Source organism: Chiloscyllium punctatum, chromosome 40 (genome assembly GCF_047496795.1).
Source record: "Chiloscyllium punctatum isolate Juve2018m chromosome 40, sChiPun1.3, whole genome shotgun sequence".
NCBI classification, from domain to species: domain Eukaryota; kingdom Metazoa; phylum Chordata; class Chondrichthyes; order Orectolobiformes; family Hemiscylliidae; genus Chiloscyllium; species Chiloscyllium punctatum.
This window is the reverse complement of record NC_092778.1, coordinates 36474340-36494544: the sequence shown is the minus strand read 5'-3', so window position 1 is coordinate 36494544 and position 20205 is coordinate 36474340. Positions and strand designations below refer to the sequence as shown.

Below are 20205 nucleotides of genomic sequence, written 5' to 3'. Positions count from 1 at the left end.
TCTAGTGTTGGATTCCCCTATCTCAGGAAAAGACCTTGGCTCTTCATCCTATCCATACCCTCATGATTTTATAAACTTATGTATAACCTCTGACACTCCAGGAAAAATAGCCCCAGCCTATTCAGCCTCTCCTTATAACTCAAGCCCTCCAACCCTGGTAACAAACTTGTAAATCTTTTCTGAACCCTTTCAAGTTTCACAACACTCACTATAATAGAGAGCAGAATTGCACACAGTATTCCAAAAGTGGCCGAACCAGTGTCCTTTTATAGCTGCAATATGACCTCCCAATTCCTATACTTGATGTACTGACCAATAAAGGCAAGCATACCAAACACCTTCGCTATCCTATCAACCTGTGAGTCAACTTTTGACAAACTTTAAAGCTGCACTCCAAGGTCACTTTGTTAGCAACGCTCCCCAAACCTTGCCATTTAAGTGTACGAGTCCTGCCCTGATTTGCCTTTCCAAAATGCAACATCTCACATTTATCTAAATTAAACTCTATCTGCCACTCCTCAGTCCATTGGCTCATCTGATCAAGATCCTGTTGTATTCTGAGGTAACCTCCTTCACTGTCCACTACACTTCCAATTTTAGTGTCATCTGCAAACTTACTAACCTAGAAATAGGGATCTTTCATAAACAGCAAAGACTATTCAATGCAATAACATTGACTTTTCCACAAACCTCTTCTCTTACTCAGTTGCCTTCCACTACTTTTTACGTTTTAATTCTGTAGTCTTCCATAGTAATTTGCAATACAACTGTGCTGTCCTTTTGTACTGAACAAGAATCCACCTGATTTTTCTGTCTTAATTTTCTGACTCTTAAATGTAATTGTTCAATTAACATTGGGAATAGGCTAGCAAAATGAACTTGGTCAAACCCTGACATAATTTCAGAAAATTCAATTTTATCACCTTGAAATCTTTCTTCAGCTAAAACAAGCTGAAAGTTTAATTTTCTGAATCTTTGCAACTTGCTTCCCCAGAGAGTTGTGAATGTTCCATTATTGAATATATTTAAGTTGAATAGACTGGTTCTTTGTCTCTCAGAGAATCCAGGAATGGGAAGCAGGTAGAAGATCATCAGTGAGCATATTGAATGGAGAGCAGGCTCTATGGATTGAATCCTTTTTATTCTTGTGTTTATTATAATTAATGTGGAGTACAAACATACAAATATGAATCAGGAGCAGGAAATGGGCCATTAACCCCTTGAGCCTGCTGTGTCATAATAGCTGAACTGATTTTTAGATTAAATCCACAATTCTGCCTAACCTGATAACCATTCACCTCCTTGCTTCACAAGAATCTATCTACTCCTGCATTAAAAATGTACATGGACTCTGCTCCAGAAAATTACTGCCTAATCTCCATTTTAAATGGGCAACCTCTGATTTTAAACAGTGACTGTTCGATCTGTCCTCTCCACACCTATCCTGCCAAGACCCTTTAGGGTTATATCGATTTGAATTGAGTGACCTCTTGCACTTCTGAATTCCAGCAGAAATAATCCCAACTTGTGCAATCTTTCCTTAGAAGACAAACACTCATAACCGCTTCCAGGTATTAGACGGTGTAAATTTTTCTTCTTCTAACTGCCTTCAACACACTTTATATCCTTGCTTTAATAAGCTGACAATGCTATGCACAGTACTCCAGTGGAGTCACGCATGCCCTATATAAATTAAGCAAAACTTGCCCACTCTTGCATTCCATTCCCCTCATAAGTGAAATCATTCTATTAGTTGTCCTAATGACTTATCGTACCTGTAGATTAACCTTTTGCAATTCATGTAGGAGGGCACCCAGGTTTCACCCCAACACCCACAACAAGTGAGGTCTGCAATCTCTCACCAAATAATTTTTTTTATCCTTTCTGCCAAACTGGATAACATACATTTGCTACACTATGATCCATTTATCTGTCAGTTTCTCTTTATTACTTCCCTTTGCCCTCCTCCAAACCCACCTATATCTGTCATCAATGAATTTAGCAACTTCACTTAGATTAAGGGACAGAAAATAATTCACTGCTTTTGTCAAATTGAAAAATCTTGTCTGCCACCTGTTAACCAGCCAATCTTTTATCTGCTCGCTGTTTGTTTTTTCACCATTGTGGAAGTTAGCCATCAATGTGACCAGTTGATGGTTTGGTCTAATTCACACTAAATTGGAGAGAAGCAACTATGTATAGAGTCATAGAGATGTACAGCATGGAAACAAACCTTTCGGTCCTACCCGTCCATTCTGATCAGATATCCCAACCCAATCCATTTCCACCTGCCAGCACTGGCCCATATCTTTCTCCCCTCCCCCCCCCCCCCCCCCCCCCAAAACCCTTCCTATTCATATACACATTCAGATGCCTTTTAAAAGTTGCAATTGTACCAGCCTCCTGGTAGCTCATTCTATACACCTGCTGCGTGAAAACGTTGTCCCTTAGGTTCCTTTTATATCTCTCCCCTCTCACCCTAAACCTTTGCCCTCTAGTTCTGGACTCTCCGACCCCAGGGGAAAGACTTTGTCTGTTTATCCTATCTATGTCCCTCATAATTGTGTAAACCTCTATAAGGTCACCCCTCAGCCTCTGACGCTCCAGGGAAAACAGCCCCAGCCTGTTCAGACACTCCCCTATAGCTCAAATTCTCCAATCCTGGCAACATCCTTGTAAATCTTTTCTGAACCCTTTCAAGTTTCACAATATCTTTCTGATAGGAAGGAGACCAGAATTGCACGCAGTATTCCAAAGTTGGCCTAACCAATGTCCTGTACAGCCGCAACATGACTTCCCAACTCCTGTACTCAATACTCTGACCAATAAAAGAAAGCATACCAAACGCTGCCTTCACTATCCTATCTACCTGCAACTTCACTTTCAAGGAGCTATGAACCTGCACTCCAAGGTCTCTTTGTTCAGCAACCCTCCCTAGGACCTTACCATTAAGTGTATAAGTCCTGCTAAGATTTGCTTTCCCAAAATGCAGCACCTTGCATTTATCTGAATTAAACTCCATCTGCCACTTCTTTGTCCATTGGCCCATCTGGTCAAGATCCTGTTGTAATCTGAGGTAACCCACTTCGCTGTCCACTACACCTCCAATTTTGGTGTCACCTGCAAACTTACTAACTGTACCTCTTATGGTCGCACCCAAATCATTTATGTAAATGACAAAAAGTAGAGGACCCAGCACTGATCCTTGTGGCACTCCACTGGTCACAGGCCTCCAGTCTGAAAAACAACTCTCCACCACCACCCTCTGTCTTCCACCTTTGAGCCAGTTCTGTATCCACATGACCAGTTCTCCCTTTATTCCGTGAGATCTAACCTTGCTAACCAGTCTCTCATTAGGAACCTTGTCGAACGCCTTACTGAAGTCCATATCGATCACATCTTCTGCTCTGCCTCATCAATCTTCTTTGTTACTACTTCAAAAAAACTCAATCAAGTTTGTGTGACATAATTTCCCATGCACAAAGCCATGTTGACTATCCCTAATCAGTCCTTGCCTTTCCAAATATATGTGTATCCTGTTCCTCAGGATTCCCTCCAACAACTTGCCCACCACTGACGTCAGGCTTGCTGGTCTGTAGTTCCCTGGCTTGTCCTACTTAAATCTTTGAAGTGGGACTTCTCCTCAGGACTTGAATCTACAGTGTTTTGACTCCTCTGGTAATAATGGTCATGCCAGTCCAGTCAAACTGAAATTAATGTAAAATTGGCAAAAACAATTCTGGACTGACCCACAAGAGTAAATATCCATTCCAGTCTACCTTATCATTTCCATTAGGAATCAACTACATTTCAAATTGCCCGTCTGTCTCCCGAATGCCAGTGGAAACTAGCCCAAACTGTTCAAACTTGCCACATTAGAAAAAACACTCAATTCTAAACAATTCCAATATATTGATATTCTCCTTTTTAAGAAAGAGACCAGAACTACACCTAATACGCAAGTTCTGGTCTCACCAGTGCTGTGAATCAGTGAGGCATAATATTCCTTCTTTTTTGTTCATATCCCCTGAGGAATAACATTCTGTTTGTCTGTATCCATCTATCCTCCTCATGATCTCTTCACAACATGTTTTACTACCTATCTTTTGTCATCTGCAAACCTTGTCTTCATTGTCCTGAGTTTAGTCATTGCTGGAAATTGTAAGATGTCGAGTCCCCAGCACAGATCTCTGTGGGACTGTACTCATTTCATACTGCCAATGGGACTAAGACCCATTTATTCATATTCTATATTTTCTGCCAGCCAGCCAATAATCTGTAATACCTTTAAGCCATGAGTTCCTTCTTTGCACAAACCGTCTATAAGTTCAAGGTATTGTGCCAGGCTTTACTTTATCCACAGTCATGTTGCATCTGCTAAAAACTCAAATTGCTTAAACATGATTTTCCTTTTCACTAAACCATGCTTTCTCTTTGTGATTACCTTGTGTTTTTCTACCTGTGTAGCTATAACCTCCTTAATAACTTATTCCAGCACCTTCCCCATGACCGATATCAACTAACTGGCCTGTAGTTTCCTGTTTTCTTTCTGCCTCACTCTTGAATAGAAGCAAACTACAGGACCCCCAATTTAAAAGAATGAACATGTACCATGATGATTTTTCTTTTATAGACTTGTCCTTCCTCTTACTAAATATATGCATCAGTATTGAATGGCATTTTTTAAAAACTACTTTTGCTGAAGTGATTGAGCTGACCATTGCTGCAGGGTCTCTCCTGGGTTGATAATGGTATGAAACTTTGAATTCTGTGCTGGAAATGCTCAGCAGATCGGAAAGTATCTATGGAGACAGGAACAGAGTTAACACTTCAAGTCAAATATAATTTCCCTGAAAAAAGGTAGAAATATGATCATTTTTATGCTGCTCAAGGTGAGAGGGAGAAACAAAAAGGAACAATAAAAAGGTAGGGTAGAGGATGGGAGAGTAAATGAAAAAGCTGTAATTGAGCAAAAGGATAGTTTTCACCCTGTCTCCTGTGAAGACTCCAGTTCATTTTCTCAGTTTTTTCATCTCGATCACTGTTTTCATAATGCAACCTTCAACAACAGTGCTTTTGATTATAATCTTTTCCTCAAATGGAGATCCACCCTTTCTCTTCTCAGTGACCCTCCCCCACCAAAAAAGACCTCCTGTGTTGTGCAGGGCTGTCAACTGTGTCCAGCCCATTTTCTGCACCTTTGTTCTCAGCACTTGCCTCCTTCCCTGATTTGGTTTAGAGCCCTGCTTTCAGCTGCACCAACTGCCACATCCAACATGATGCCAGAGCCAAACATATCTTTCCTTCTGCTCCATTCTGAAGAAAACATTCCCTCCAGAACACCCAGTCAATTCCTCCTTCGACCCTCACATTGACCCTTCCAACAGCACCTTCCCATGTTGTTGCACAATGTGCACCATCTGTCCTTCTCTCTGTCAAAGACCCGAAGTGCTCTTCCCAGATGAAGCTGTTTCCTCAATTCTTTCAATTTCATATATGTTGCTTAAAATACAATCTCCTGTATATTGGAGCAATAAAAAGCCACCCTTCAACAGTTTATCGACTGGGATGGTGAAGGAATTCTCCACCCAAAGTTCTCAAGATGCCTGGATAAAATTCTATCAGGGGTAACCAGTCAGACAAAACTCAGTATACCTGCCAGAATCTGAGAACGTCCTCCTTTAATTGCAGCTACAGAGAGTGGAAGGGATTGGGCTGCTGATACTATGGGGGCAGAAGTTTTAAAACTTTTAACAAAGGAATGCTCAGAAAACTGGGAACCAGGAAAACTGAGGAAACTAATTATTTGCAGAGTAATGTAAAATCTCTAACTTGAGGCTGCAGGAGTTCACCAGCTACAAAATGAGGTGATTAGAAATATTTGAGGATACTATTGCAATGAACATTGAACAATTTTAATATTGAAGTTTTGTTTTCATAAAAGTCTCAATCATCTTCTTTTCCCCCCCCAGTTTACCACAAGACAAAAACACTGGTTTTGTTCCTGTGTGATTGCATTACTAATGATAAAGAATGAAAATGAGCTCCTGAAAACAAAAAAGTAGTTAGTCATATATATACAGCATGGAAACAGACCCTTCGTCCAACTCATGCCGACCAGATATTCTAACCTAATCTTGTCCCATTAGCCAGCACTTGGCCCATATCCCTCTAAGCCCTTCCTATCCATATATCCATCCAGATCTATTTTTAAAGATTGCAATTGTACCAGCCTCCACCACTTCCTCTTGCAGCTCATTCCATACTCTCACCACCCTCTGTGTGAAAAAGTTGCCCCTTCGGTCCTTTTTATATCTTTCTCCTCTCACCCTGAACCTATGCCCTCTAGTTCTGGACTCCCCCACCCCAGGGAAAAGATCTTGTCTATTTATCCTGTCCATGCCCCTCATGATTTTACAAACTTCTATATGGTCACCCCTCAGCCTCCAGGAAAACATCCCCAGCCTATTTAGCCTCTCCCTAGAGCTGACATCCTCCAAACCTGGCAATATCCTTGTCAATCTTGAGGAAACCTTGAGGACCTGTCATGGGGAGGGGCAAGAGGCAAAACATTGACCACAATTCCGCTCAGTTGACATTCTTCCAGATGCTTGGCATTTTGATTCACCAGTTAACTGTCATGCTTGTTTCTTTTTTTTTGATTCATTCATAAGATTTAGATGTTACTAACCAGGCCATCACTTATTGTCCTTGAAAATGTTGGTGATTTGCCTCCTGAAATAATTGAAGTCCATGTGGTTTAGGTATACCCCAAGTGCTGTTAGATTAGGTGTCCCAGTTAGTTGTGGTGTCCACTGAAGGTTACAGAATAATACTGTATCTTCTGTTTTTTTTGGACTGAATTTTGATTTCAGGCACTTAAAACTATGAACTTTGTGCCCTATTTTGATTTTTTTATTATGTACCAGTCATAAACTTGATTTTCATGTTTCTGCTGTTGAACAGTCAGTCATTATTATGCTATTCATGCTTACTCAGAATAAATGATGCTCATGTCTCATGCTTTACATGCTTTGTTCAATTTTGTACGGTACAGGAATATCCAACCCTTACTACCTTCTTTGAAGGAGAAATCATCAGTAGAAAGCATCCATTTTTAACGAGAAAATGGGACGCAGATGAAGATGTGGATCGCAAACATTGGGTTCGTGAGAAAATTTTCACACTACTTTTAAGAGATTGGCTTTGTTGACTTGGTTATACACTGATCACACCGGAATTTAAAGCAGTTTTGTGTTATTCAATTCGGATGATCTCATCGGGCAGTTAAATTGATTCAGTATGCATATGAAGCTTCACTTTCAGTCCACATTAAAAACACTTCACTTGAGTATTTTAAATGCTGGCCTCTTGGCATGGCTGATACAAGTGCCTGATTAGCCACTTAACTACTTCAAACTAATAGCTCAAATATTACCCATAACTGGAAATAGTTGGCCAAGCATAATATCTGAGAAGTGATAAGCTTCTGACACCTTGTCTCAAAGTCTGTGTTGCTTGTGTGCTGGTTCTTTCTGAAAAGAGGCTACGAATCTCTACTTCTATGTTGTTTTTCCTTTGATATCCAAAATGTTCAAATATGCCATTTCTATATTTGAGGTAATCTGTTGGGCTTTGTTCTTTGTCACCGATCTGTTTTCCTTTGAACAATTTAATGCTGTTTTCGCAATCAGTTCTGTGCAAACAGAATAAATTGTTTAACACATCCGTTGTCTGAACCTCAACTGTGTGGAACGGCTGATCTTTTTAAGAGTTCTTTTATTGTAAAATGCTTACAATGTAACCAATTCAGACTTGGTTCAGTAGTTTAGGTTTCCTTCACTTGGCCATTCTTCTTGGCAGCATCTTTCAGAAACTTCACTGACCGGCCATTTTAAATTAGAGTTGGGATATTATCCATTATTCCCCAGTCCTACTGATAAGGAACTTTGAATTCCAGGTCTTTCCACTTGTGATGGAGTTTGAACTCCAGTGTGCATCTTTTTACAAGCTTATTTTCTTAGCTAAGCTAGTCAGACTGACATCTATCAATCAGGCAGAGAAGATTCCAGAAAGGGGACTGGAATAGGAAAACTGCTTAGTAATCAAGGGAGGGGTGAATCTGCTTGTGGGAGTCTCCATGTAACTCAGGCAATTGAGGAGCCAGAGTGTAATTTTTCTGGAACACATGCAGTACATAAATACACTTGCATTCTCCCTGCTACTGTTAGCTTTCAGGTTTCCTTGGTTGAGAAAGCCATCTTACACCTTAAATAGGCAAAGCAAGCTAACTCTTCCTCATGAAAACATTCAAGTTTTTATTAAATGCCCTGAGAGGAGGGTTAGCTGCATTATGCTTATCCAACATCTATTAAATTCAGATTAGTGTTCCTTTAGTGTTTACACTAGCCCATTGTTTTCAGATAGCTTTGCATGAATGTTATGGTTATCAGAGTGAAATATTCTGATGCACTGGAACAGGCCCTTCAGCTCAATGTTGTGCCAAACATAATACCAAATTAAATAACTCCCTTCTGCATGCCATCATCAATATCCCAATATTCTTTACTTATCCATGTACTGCTGCCTCACAGCATCAGGGTCCCAGGTTCGCTTCCAGCCTCTGGCAACTGTCTGGGTTTTGCACATTCTCCCCGTGTCTGCGTGGGTTTTCTCCGGGTGCTCCGGTTTCCTCCCACAATCTAAAGATGTGCAGGTTAGATGAATTGACTATGCTAAATTGCCCATAGTACTAGGTGCATTAGTCAGAGGGAAATGGATCGGTGTGGACTAGTTGGGCGAAGGGCCTGTTTCCACACTGTAGGGAATCTAATCTAATATGCTAATCTAAAAGCCCCTTAAACAATCTCCACCACTATCCCTGGCTGCACCTCTCATCTCCTTTGAACTTTGCCCGTCTTATCTTAAATGCATGTCCTCTATTAGACATTTCAGTTCTGGGGGAAGAAAGATCCTGACTGTCAACCCTATTTATGCCCCTCAGAATTTTATAAACTTCTTTCACGTCTCCCCTCTGCCTGTGCTGCTGCAGAGAAAATAACCCAAGTTTGTCCAGCCTCTGGCTCAGTGGTTAGCACTGCTGCTTCACAGCACCAGGGTCCCAGTTTCGATTCCAGCCTCTGGTGTTTGCACATTCTCCTTGTGTCTGCGTGGGTTTCCTCCGAGCGCTCTGGTTTCCTCCCACAGTCCAAAGATGTGCAGGTTAGGTGAATTGGTCATGCCAAATTGCCCATAGTGTTAGGTGCATTAGTCAGAGGGAAATGGGTCTGGGAGGGTTACTCTTTGGAGGGTCAGTGTGGACTTGTTGGGCAGAAGGGCCTGTTTCCACACTGTAGGGAATCTAATCTAATCTAATCTCTCTGTATAGCTCATACCTCTAATCCTGGCAGTGTCCTGGTAACCTCTTCTGCACCATCTCCAAAACCTCCACATCCTTGTAATTTGGTGACCAGAATTGAATGCAATACTCCAAGCGCAGCCTAACTAAAGTTTATAAAGCCGCAATATGACTTGCTGACTCTTGTAAGCAGTGCCCTGACTAATACAGGCAAGCATATCAAATGTCTTCTTTACCACCCTATCTACTTGTGTGGCCACTTTCAAGGAGCTGTTGATTAGGACCTTCTACTTCCCCTTAACGTTTAATCTCCCAAAGTGCAAAATCTCACACTTGCCGAGATTAAACTTCATCTGCCATTTCTCCACTTATAACTGCATCTGATTTTTATCCGACTATATCCTTTTGACAATCTTCTACATTATCCACAACTCCCCATATATTTGTGTCATCTGCAAACTTCCCTCTATCTTTTATGGACAAACTAATTCTGAATCCAAGCAGTCGAGTCACTGTGGATCCCATGCATCTTAATCTTGATGAGCCAACCATGAGGGAACTTATCAAAAGCCTTACTAAAATCTATGCAAACAACATCCACTGCTCTACCCTCATCGATCACCCTCGTCTCCTCAAAAAAATCAAGTTAGTGTGGCTTTGTCATGTTTTACTAACTTGCCCTAATTAGGCATTGCTTTTCCAAATATGAATAAATCCTATCTCTAATATCCTCTCCAATAGCTTCCCAACCACCAAGGTGAGACTCATCGGTCGACAGTTTGTTGGATTATATCTCTTTCCCCTCTTGAACAGAGGAAAAACATTAGCTACTAGCCAGTCCTCTGGGACCTCTTCAATAGCTAGAAAGGATACAAACATCTTGGTCAAGAGCTCATCAATCTCCCCTCTCGCCCCTCTCATTATGTCTGCCTTGCAGGATGGTTACCTGAAGATCCGAGGCCAAATGTGACTGATCGCTGAAGTGCTCCCTGACTGGGAGGGAACACTCCTGTCTGTTGACTGTTGTGCGGTATCCATTCATCCATGTCATAGCATCTGCTTGGTCTCGCCAAGGCATTCTTTCCTGCAGCATATGAGGTAGACTATGTTGGTCGAGTCACATGAGTACCTGCTGCACACAGTGGTGACCCCACAGGTAATGGTTGTATTAGTGTCAACACTCTGACACATCTTGTAGTGGTTGCAGTGACAGGGTTATATGTAATGGTTGCTGTTGCCCTGAAGGCTGGTAGTTTGCTGCGAACAATCACCTGTTTAAGGTTTGGTGGTTGGTTTAAAGGCAAGAAGTGGAGGCGTAGGGAAGCTGTTGACGAGATACTCGTCCTTGTCTCTAATGTGTTGCAGGCTGCGAAGAACATGGTGTAGATTCTCAGCTCCTGGGAAGTACTGGACAACAAAGGGTACCCTATCTGTTGCAACCCATGTCTGTCTCTTGAGGTCACTACGGGTTCTTGCTGTAGCGCATTGGAACTGGCGATCGATGAACTGAGCATCATACCATGTTCTTATGAGGGCATCATTGAGCACCTTCAGGTGTCTGTCACATTCCTCCTCATCTGAACAGATCCTGTGTATGCATAGGGTTTGTCTGTAGGGGATGGCTATTTTAATTATATTTAGGGTGGAATCTAGAGAAGTGTAGCGTTGTGAAGTTATCTGTGGGTTTGCACTAAAGTGAGGTACTGAGGTGCCCATCCTGATGGAGGTGCATGCGTCCAAGAATCAGACAGATACTAAAGTCCATGGTCAGTCTGATGCTGGGATGAAACTTGTTGATATCACTGTGGTTGTTGCAGTCACTCCTCACCATGGGTCCAGAGGAATAAAATGTCATCAATGTATCTGGTATATACTGTTGGTTGGAGGTCCTGTGCAACAAAGAAGTCTTGTTGGAACTTGTGCATGAAAATGTTGGCATATTGGGGTGCAAACTTGGTCTCCACGGTGGTTCTGTGTCTGGATTCAGAACTGGTTGTCAAAGGTGAAAACATGGTCGTGGATGGAGTAGATGAGTTGTAGGATGGTGCTCTGAGATTGGTATTTGTTGGTATTGAGTACTGATGCAGTGATGCCATCACTGTGGGATGGCGGTGTAGAGTGCTGAAATGCCCATTGTGACAAGGAATGTTCCTGGTTCGATTAATCTGTGGGTACTTAATTTCTGTAAGAAATCTGTAGTGTTGCGACAGAAGCTGGGGGTCCTCTGTACAATGGGTTTCAAGATGCCTTTGACATAGCCAGAGAGGTTCTCAAATAGGATCCCATTGCCTGATATGATGGAATGTCCAGGTGTGTGCAGGCAGGGATGCCATGAGGCATGGTACATTGGCAAGACCAGGCAGATGCTACAACATCGGACGAATGGACACTGCACAACAATCAACAGACAGGATGTTCCCTCACAGTTGGGGAGCACTTCAGTGATCAGGGACATTCGGCCTTGGATCTTCGGGTGACCATCCTCCAAGGCAGATTTCGGGATAGGCAACAACGCAAAGTGGTCGAGCAGGTGCTGACAGCCAAGTTCGGTATCCGTGAGGACGGCTACACATGCCTTCACTCTCTCTCTCTCCACTGTATGTCATTATCATTTTTTTGCTATACATTGTGTTATGATCTTATACTCCACAACCACCTAATGAAGGAGCAGCACTCTGAAAGCAAGTGCTTCCAAACAAAACTATATTTAGACTTCTAACTTTGGACTATAACTTGGCGTTGTGTGATTTCTAACATTTTTAGGCCCTCTTTTTGAATTCATACTTTCAAGTGCCGTAATTGGATCCAGTAAATATGATCATGTACTTGCACATCTTTGTCATCTTTAGCTTTTAAGCATTGATTTCCTGCTGATCTCTCAATTTGGTTTTTTTTTTCAGGGGAAATTCTTGGCATTTTACCAATATGCAAAAACATTCAACTCCGATGAGTTTGATTATGAAGAGTTAAAGAGCAGTGATTTTGTCTTCATGAGGTGGAAGGTAACATAAGTTATTTCAGTATGTGTGTTGAAATCTATCTGTTATCCTAGCAGGAAAATATGCAAGGCCTGCAACCTAGAACTGTAATTTTAATTTAGGCTATAATTGAGTGAAACCAGGATAAAGATTTCAGAATACATTTTAATAAAGATTTTGAAAACATGGTTACTGCTGTGAGCAGGGAAAAGGTCTAGTGATCTTGTGCTGATCGTTCAAGGAGCAAATTTGAAGCTTTTCCATGGTGCAACAACCTGACTTAATAGATATTTAGTTATTGATATTTATATTTTCTCCCTCTTGTAATAAAGTTGCTAATGTATTATGTATTCCAAAGTAACATTGGCTTAATGGTACCTCCAAGACAGGCTATTTGATTATTGGCATGCACTAAATCTTATTTGCTAAATTGCACCTAGCGACTGTATTCAGTGAACAGCAGTCAGAAGCAGAAACTTTGATTAATTTCCCCATTTGCATGAGTGAAAAGTTGTGGCTAGGACCTTCATACTCTCTGAATCGTGGTATGTTTGGTAACGCAACTGTCAAAGATTAGTGGAATTATTGTATTTGTGGGGCAACTTTTCACAAATAGGACAAGTGTTATTTAAACTTCATTCCTGCCGTAATGTTGAGATTTTTAAGGTTGGTATTGTTATTTTCGAACTGAAGAAATGTGGTAGGGAAAATTTATAGTTCAATCTCACCTGCAACGCTATTGAGGTTGAGCATTAGTATGGAGTATGATTGTGAATCCCAACTGTTAATATTTTTAATTTAAAGAACAACAGTTGTGGTTTTTTTTTTTGGCCGGTGAACAGGATGACTATGATTTGTACTATATAAAAAATACCAGCTGTTAATAGTATTGGGGTGACTTACCACAGATCTTCTATTTCACCACTGTGACTTCAATGAAAATCCTCCATTCCTGCAGAGGTGAGACTTCTAATGAAGTTATGGTAGTGAACTCCTAGAATGGGAAAATTTTCACTACTAAATATCTCAAAAGAAATTCAGAGATCTGCCTCCCAAAGTTTGGAGGAGATGACCCCAGAAGGGGATCTTAATCTGAAGAGCACTTGCATAGATGTGTATAGTGAGGAGATGTATTCAGCAGAATTATGTTTCATCCAGTTCTCTGATGTACAAAATTTGTAGGTGCAGTTTTATGTAAACTTTACATATGAAGTAGAAGAGGAAACTTAATTTAAAAGAAGCTGGAAGTGAGATTAATTGCCTAGGTTCTTTTGCAGGACATAGCCCCCGCTTGTGATTAAGAAGGTATATGACCTGTGACAGGTATCTGCTGTTCTTAAAAATGGATCCTAGTAGTGACCTATCTCCGTTGAACCTGAACTTTACTTTGCTCTTCATTGATTTGCTTCATATTTTTCTTTCCATGTGCCTTCTGATCCACCCAAAATATAAAGCTGAGCTGAGACTGGCACCAGTATGAAGAAAAGTCAGGTTATGCTCTAGTGTATGTATTTATGCTAAGAAAAATAAATATTTTTCAAAGATGAAAGTTAATAACCTTAGGTTTGTTCGCAAAGCAAGTTAGCAACCCTATACTTCAATTATCCATTTACACTTTGCTGTTTTACTCGTGTAATACAGTTATCTTGTCAGATATCATTAATCACATGCAAATGTGCCTGTCTTTAATTTTCATGTTGACCTTTTAATGTTAATTCAGGTTTCTTGTGGAATTAAGCTTGATCCAGACTATATTGATTAACTCCTTGGTTTTGGTTTCCATTGCACATCTGGTGAATAAGACTTCAATCTAAGACACTATTTTTCCTTTTCAAGTAGGCCATTAACACACTCACTAGGTCTGTTTGAGCTTTCCATGTTCTGATGTCCAACGATTTTAGGATTCTTGAGTCCTGGATGCTATTTAGAATTGGCTTTTATACTTGTAAATAGTCTTAGTACCACGCACCTGTTGAGTATTAGTCGACCCAGCTATCTTTTCTTCATGCTTCTTTTATAAATCATTGATCGAATAATCCAAAAAGTCAATTCTTGAATCTCATGGTACCGTGCTTTGTCATTTTAGCTAAACGTCTGAAGTGAAATAGTTTTGTTTTACTGAGGTCTTCCTAATGCAAAAAGAAACAAGTTGCCATTTCAACAGACATCTGTATAAAGTGCATATACATGTTGTAACTGGTTTTACTGGTTGTGATTATTTGCCTTTCATGCAGAAATTGGGGAAGCTTGAATATATAAGTGCACCGGTTAAATCTTTTCCCATAAAGTCTGAATAGCACTCTTGGTCATTGCCTCTTGAGATACTTGTGCTCTGGCTTTCATAGGCTCACCGATCAATGTAGGATTCTCTTTCACTTGGACTCCAGCAAAAGCAAAGGAATACAAATAAGAGGTGACCTCATAGATTTATAAAATCATGAGGGGCATGGATAGGATAAATAGTCTTTTCCCTGGGGGCGGAGGAGTCCAGAACTAGAGGGCATAGGTTTAGGGTGAGGGGAAGATATAAGAGACCTAAGGGGCAACATTTTCATGCAGAGGGTGGTACATGTATGGAATGAGCTGCCAGAGGATGTGGTGGAGGCTGGTACAATTGCAACATTTAAAAGGCATTTGGATGGGTATATGAATAGGAAGGGTTTGGAGGGATATGGGCCAGGTGCTGGTAGATGGGACTAGATTGGGTTGGAATATCCAATCAGCATGGACGATCTGGGTTGAAGGGACTGTTTCTGTTCTGTACTGTACATCTGAGACTCTAAATGAAAGGAACCGTGAAAGATGCGACTGTTCACTACAGCTACCTGTTATAGAGTCATAGACTCCAGAGGTGTGTAGCAGCATGGAAACAGACCATTCGGTCTTGCTTGTCCATGCCGACCAGATATCCTAACCTAATCCAGTTCCATTTGTCAGCACTTGGTCCATATCCCTCTAAACCCTTCCTATTCATGTACCCATCCAGATGCCTTCAGCCTTCACCACTTCCTCTGGCAGCTCATTCCATACACACACTACCCTTTGTGTGAAGACGTTGCTCCTTAGGTCCCTGTTTAAAATTTTCCCCCTCAACCTAAACCTATGTCCTTTCCCACCCCCAAGGAAAAGACATATCCATTTACCCTATCAATGCCCCTCATGATTTTATAAACCTCTATAAGATCGCCCCTCAGCCTCTGACGCTCCAAGGAAAACAACCCCAGCCTATTCAGCCTCTCCCTAAAGCTCAAACCCTCCAATCTTGGCAAGATCATTATAAATCATTTCAAAATCCTTTCAACTTTCACAACAGCCTTCCAATAGGAAGGCAACCAGAATTGTATGCAATACTCCAAAAGTGGCTGAACCAATATCCACTCTCAGAATTGCAAAGGGAGGGCCACACTCTCTCAGAATTGCAAAGGACCCACTCTGTACTACATCCTCCGGAGAATTCATACTCTCAACAAACAGTATTTCAACTCCATCTCAAACATCAAAAACTGCAAGTCCAACAAACTTTTTATCTACCCACCTCCATAACCAGCGCTCCTCAAACAATCCAGAAGATTCCCCCGGCCTCTGGAACTGTTTGGACACCATTAGCCATGCGGCTGGTGCAGCTGCCACCCCCACGCTGATTGTCATTCTGCCCCCATCATGGCCACTCCCACAACCACTTCCACCCCTCACAATTCCTCATGCATCACACGTGACATCACTTCCGCCCCTCACATCATCACTAATGTCACATGCTCAGTGACTTCCGCCACCCCTACTGCCGTGTCTGCCACCACTTCCGCTCACACCAACGCCACTCACCTGCATTCTGCTGACATGCCCCCCACATATCCCACTGTCACCATTCCCGGCCCCCGGAACCCTGAGGGGAACACCACCCCTGCTCATGACTCCACCCCCATTCCCCCCACCATCACACCCACTCCGGTTGCTGGCTCCGCCCCCACTCCCAGCTCCTCACCTACACCAGATCCCAGCTCCCAGCCCTGCCGAGTTTTCATCATCCCTCCAGACCTTCCCCTCACTGAGGACGAACGATCAGTCCTCAGCAAAGGACTCTCCTTCTTCCCACTCTGTCCACGCATCAATGAATTTAATACACAATGACATCGAACACTTCATCCGCTTCCAAGCTTAGTTTCACAATCAGGACTCCCGCCCACCTTCCAAGGACTCTTTCGCCCACCTCCAACACTGCATCCACCTGGACACCCTGCGCTGGACTATTACCTGCCCACGACCTCTTCATTTCCGGGAAATTAAACGCCTCAACCTGTCTACCCCACTCCAACCTCTTACCCTCACAACGCGCAGCCCTCCAATCCTGACCTCACCATCAAGCCAGCAGATAAAGGGGGCACAGTGGTAGTCTGGCACACTGACCTATACACCGCTGAAGCCAAACGCCAACTCGAGGACACCTCTTCCTACTGCCCCCTTGACCATGACCCCCATCACCAAACCATCATCTCCCAGACCATACAGAACCTCATCACCTCAGGAGATCTCCCATCCACAGCTTCCAACATCATATATTCCGGGAACCCCGCACTGCCCGGTTCTGCCTCCTTCCCAAGATCCACAAACCTGATCGCCCTGGCCGACCCATTGTCTCAGCATGCTCCTGCCCCACTGAACTCATCTCTACCTAACTCGACACTGTCCTATCCCCCCCTAGTCTGGGAACTCCCCACGTACGTTCAAGACACCACCCACACCCTCCACCTCCTCCAAGACTTTCGTTTCCCCGGCCCCCAACGTCTCATCTTCACCATGGATATCCAATCTCTCTACACCTCCATCCGCCATGACCAGGGCCTCCAAGCCCTCCGTTTTTTTTCCTCTCCCGACGTCCCCAACAGTTCCCTTCCACCAACGCACTCATTCGTTTGGCCAAACTGGTCCTCACCCTTAACAATTTCTCCTTCGAATCCTCCCACTTCCTCCAGACCAAAGGGGTAGCCATGGGCACACATATGGGCCCCAGCTATGCCTGTCTCTTTGTTGGCTACGTAGAACAGTCGATCTTCCGTAATTAAACCGGCACCACTCCCCACCTCTTCCTCTGCAACATTGATGACTGCATTGGCGCCACCTCGTGCTCCCGCGAGGAGGTTGAGCAATTCATCAACTTCACCAACACATTCCACCCTGACCTTAAATTTACCTGGACCATCTCTGACACTTCCCTCCCCTTCCAGGACCTCTCCATCTCCATTAATGATGACCGACTTGACACTGACATTTTTTACAAACCCACAGACTCCCACAGCTACCTGGATTACACCTCTTCCCACCCTACCTCTTGCAAAAATGCCATCCTATATTCCCAATTCCTCCTTCTCCGCCATATCTGCTCCTAGGAGGACCAGTTCCACCACAGAACACACCAAATGGCCTCCTTCTCTAGAGACCGCAATTTCCCTTCCCACGTGGTTAAAGATGCCTTCCAACGCATCTCGTCCACATCCCGCACCTCCACCCCTCCAACCGTAACAAGGACAGAACGTCCCTGGTGCTCACCTTCCACCCTACCAACCTTCGCATAAACCAAATCATCTGTCGACCTTTCCGTCACTTCCAAAAAGACCCCACCACCAGGGATATATTTCCCTTTTCCACCTTCCGCAAAGACCGTTCCCTCCGTGACTACCTGGTCAGGTCCACGCCCCCCCCTACAACCCACCCTCCCATCCTGGCACCTTCCCCTGCCACAGCAGGAACTGCAAACCCTGCGCCCTCACCTCCATCCAAGGCCCTAAAGGAGCCTTCCACATCCATCAAAGTTTTACCTGCACATCCACTAATATCATTTATTGTATCCGTTGCTCCTGATGCGGTTTCCTCTGTATTGGGAAGACTGGACGCCTCCTAGCAGAGCGCTTTAGGGAACATCTCCGGGACACCCACACCAATCAACCACACCGCCCTGTGGCCCAACATTTCAACTCCCCCTCCGACTCTGCCGAGGACATGGAGGTCCTAGGCCACCTTCGCCGCTCCCTCACCACCAGACGCCTGGAGGAAGAACGCCTCATCTTCTGCCTCGGAACACTTCAACCCCAGGGCATCAATGTGAACTTCAACAGTTTCCTCATTTTCCCCTTCCCCCACCTCACCCTAGTTCCAAACTTCCAGCTCAGCACTGTCCTACCTGCCTATCTTCTTTTCCACCTATCCACTCCACCCGCCCCCGACCTATCACCTTTATCCCCTCCCCCACTCACCCATTGTACTCTATGCTACTTTCTCCCCACCCCACCCTCCTCTAGCTTATCTCTCCACGCTTCAAGCTCACTACCTTTATTCCTGATGAAGGGCTTTTGCCCGAAACGTCGATTTTACTGCTCCTCGGATGCTGCCTGAACTGTGCTCTTCCAGCACCACTAATCCCTTACCAATATCCTGTTCAGCCGTAACATGACCTCGCAACTCCTCCATTCAATGCACTGACCAATAAGGGAAAGCATACCAAACTCCTCCTTCACTATTCTATCAACTGTGACTCCACTTTCAAGGAACTATGAACCTTCACTCCAAGGTCTCTTTTTTTTTTCAGCAACACTCCCTAGGACCTTCCCATTAAGTGTATTGGTCATGCTCTGATTTGCCTTTCCAAAATGCAGCACCTCATATTTATTTAAATTAAAGTTCATCTGCCACTCCGCAATCCATTAGCCCATCTGATCAAGATCCCAATGTATTGAGGTAACCTCCTTCGCTGTCCAGTACACCTCCGAATTTTGGTGTCATCTGCAAACTTAACAATTATACCTCCTATGTTCACATCCAAATCATTTCTATAAATGATGAAAAGCAGTGGACCCAATATTTGTGGCATACCGCTGTTCACAGGCCTTCAATCTGAAAAGCAACCCTCCGTCACCACTATCTGTCTTCTACCTTCAAGCTAATTCTGTATCCAAATGGCTAATTCTCCCTGTATTCCATGAGATGTCACCTTGCTAACCAGTCTACCATAATGGGTCTTGTCGAATGCCTTACTGAAGTCCATATAGATTACATCCACCACTCTGTCCTCATCAATTCTCTTTGTTACTTCTTTAAAAAAACTCCTTTGGTTTGTTTTCCTTTCAGAAATGTTTGCTCGAAAACAAAAACTCAGCAGGTCTGGCAGAATCTGTGGACAGAAAATAGTTAACTTTTCTGGTCCTTCAGAACTCAAACTTCAACCTCTACTTGACAACTGCCTTCAGTGATGTGATAAATTACAGAGCTCAGTTTGCAATGGATCACAGACACAACCTGTATCCTGTCACTCCAAACACCTTGTCTACTGTGTATGTTGCTCTTTATGTGGCCTCCTGTACATTTGGGAGACAGGATGCCAATTTGTGGAACATTTCAGAGAATATCTGCAGGACACTCACCAATCAATCCCACTACCCTGTGTCTAAACACTTCAACTTCCCCTCCTCCTCTGCCAAGGACATGCAAGTTCTGGGCCTCCTCCACTGCCAAATTCTAGCCACCCGACACCTGGAGGAAAAACGCCTCATCTTCTGCCTCGTGACCTGCCAACCACACGGGATCAATGTCGATTTAACCAGTTTCTGATTTCCCACCCACCCCCCCCCCCGCCTTATCCCAGATCTAACCCTCCAACTCAGCACCATCCTCTTGAACTGTCCTACCTGTCCATCTCCCTTCACACCTATCCTTTCCGCCCCACACTCCACTCTGACCTGTTACCATCACCCCCCACCTTTATCTACCTATCACATTCCCAGCTACCATTCCCCACCCCGCTCCCATTTATCTCGCAGCCCCCTTGGCTCCCCCACCCACATTCCTGAATAAGTGCTTATACACGAAACGACAACTCTC

The 20205-nt window shown here is 43.3% G+C and overlaps 1 protein-coding gene across 3 annotated transcripts in view; it reads left to right on the top strand.

The window, feature by feature from the left end:
* Window positions 1-20205, top strand: part of gid4 (GID complex subunit 4 homolog) — a 49859-nt gene that overhangs the window by 8906 nt on the left and 20748 nt on the right. For all 3 annotated transcript variants that reach the window (XR_011954934.1, XM_072559560.1, XM_072559561.1), the window contains exons 3-4: window positions 7058-7165; window positions 12259-12360. Coding sequence is in view for 2 of the 3 variants with exons in the window: in XM_072559560.1 (XP_072415661.1) it covers window positions 7058-7165; window positions 12259-12360 (210 nt within the window). In the remaining variant the exon portion in view is untranslated. The remainder of the gene's footprint in view (window positions 1-7057; window positions 7166-12258; window positions 12361-20205) is intronic.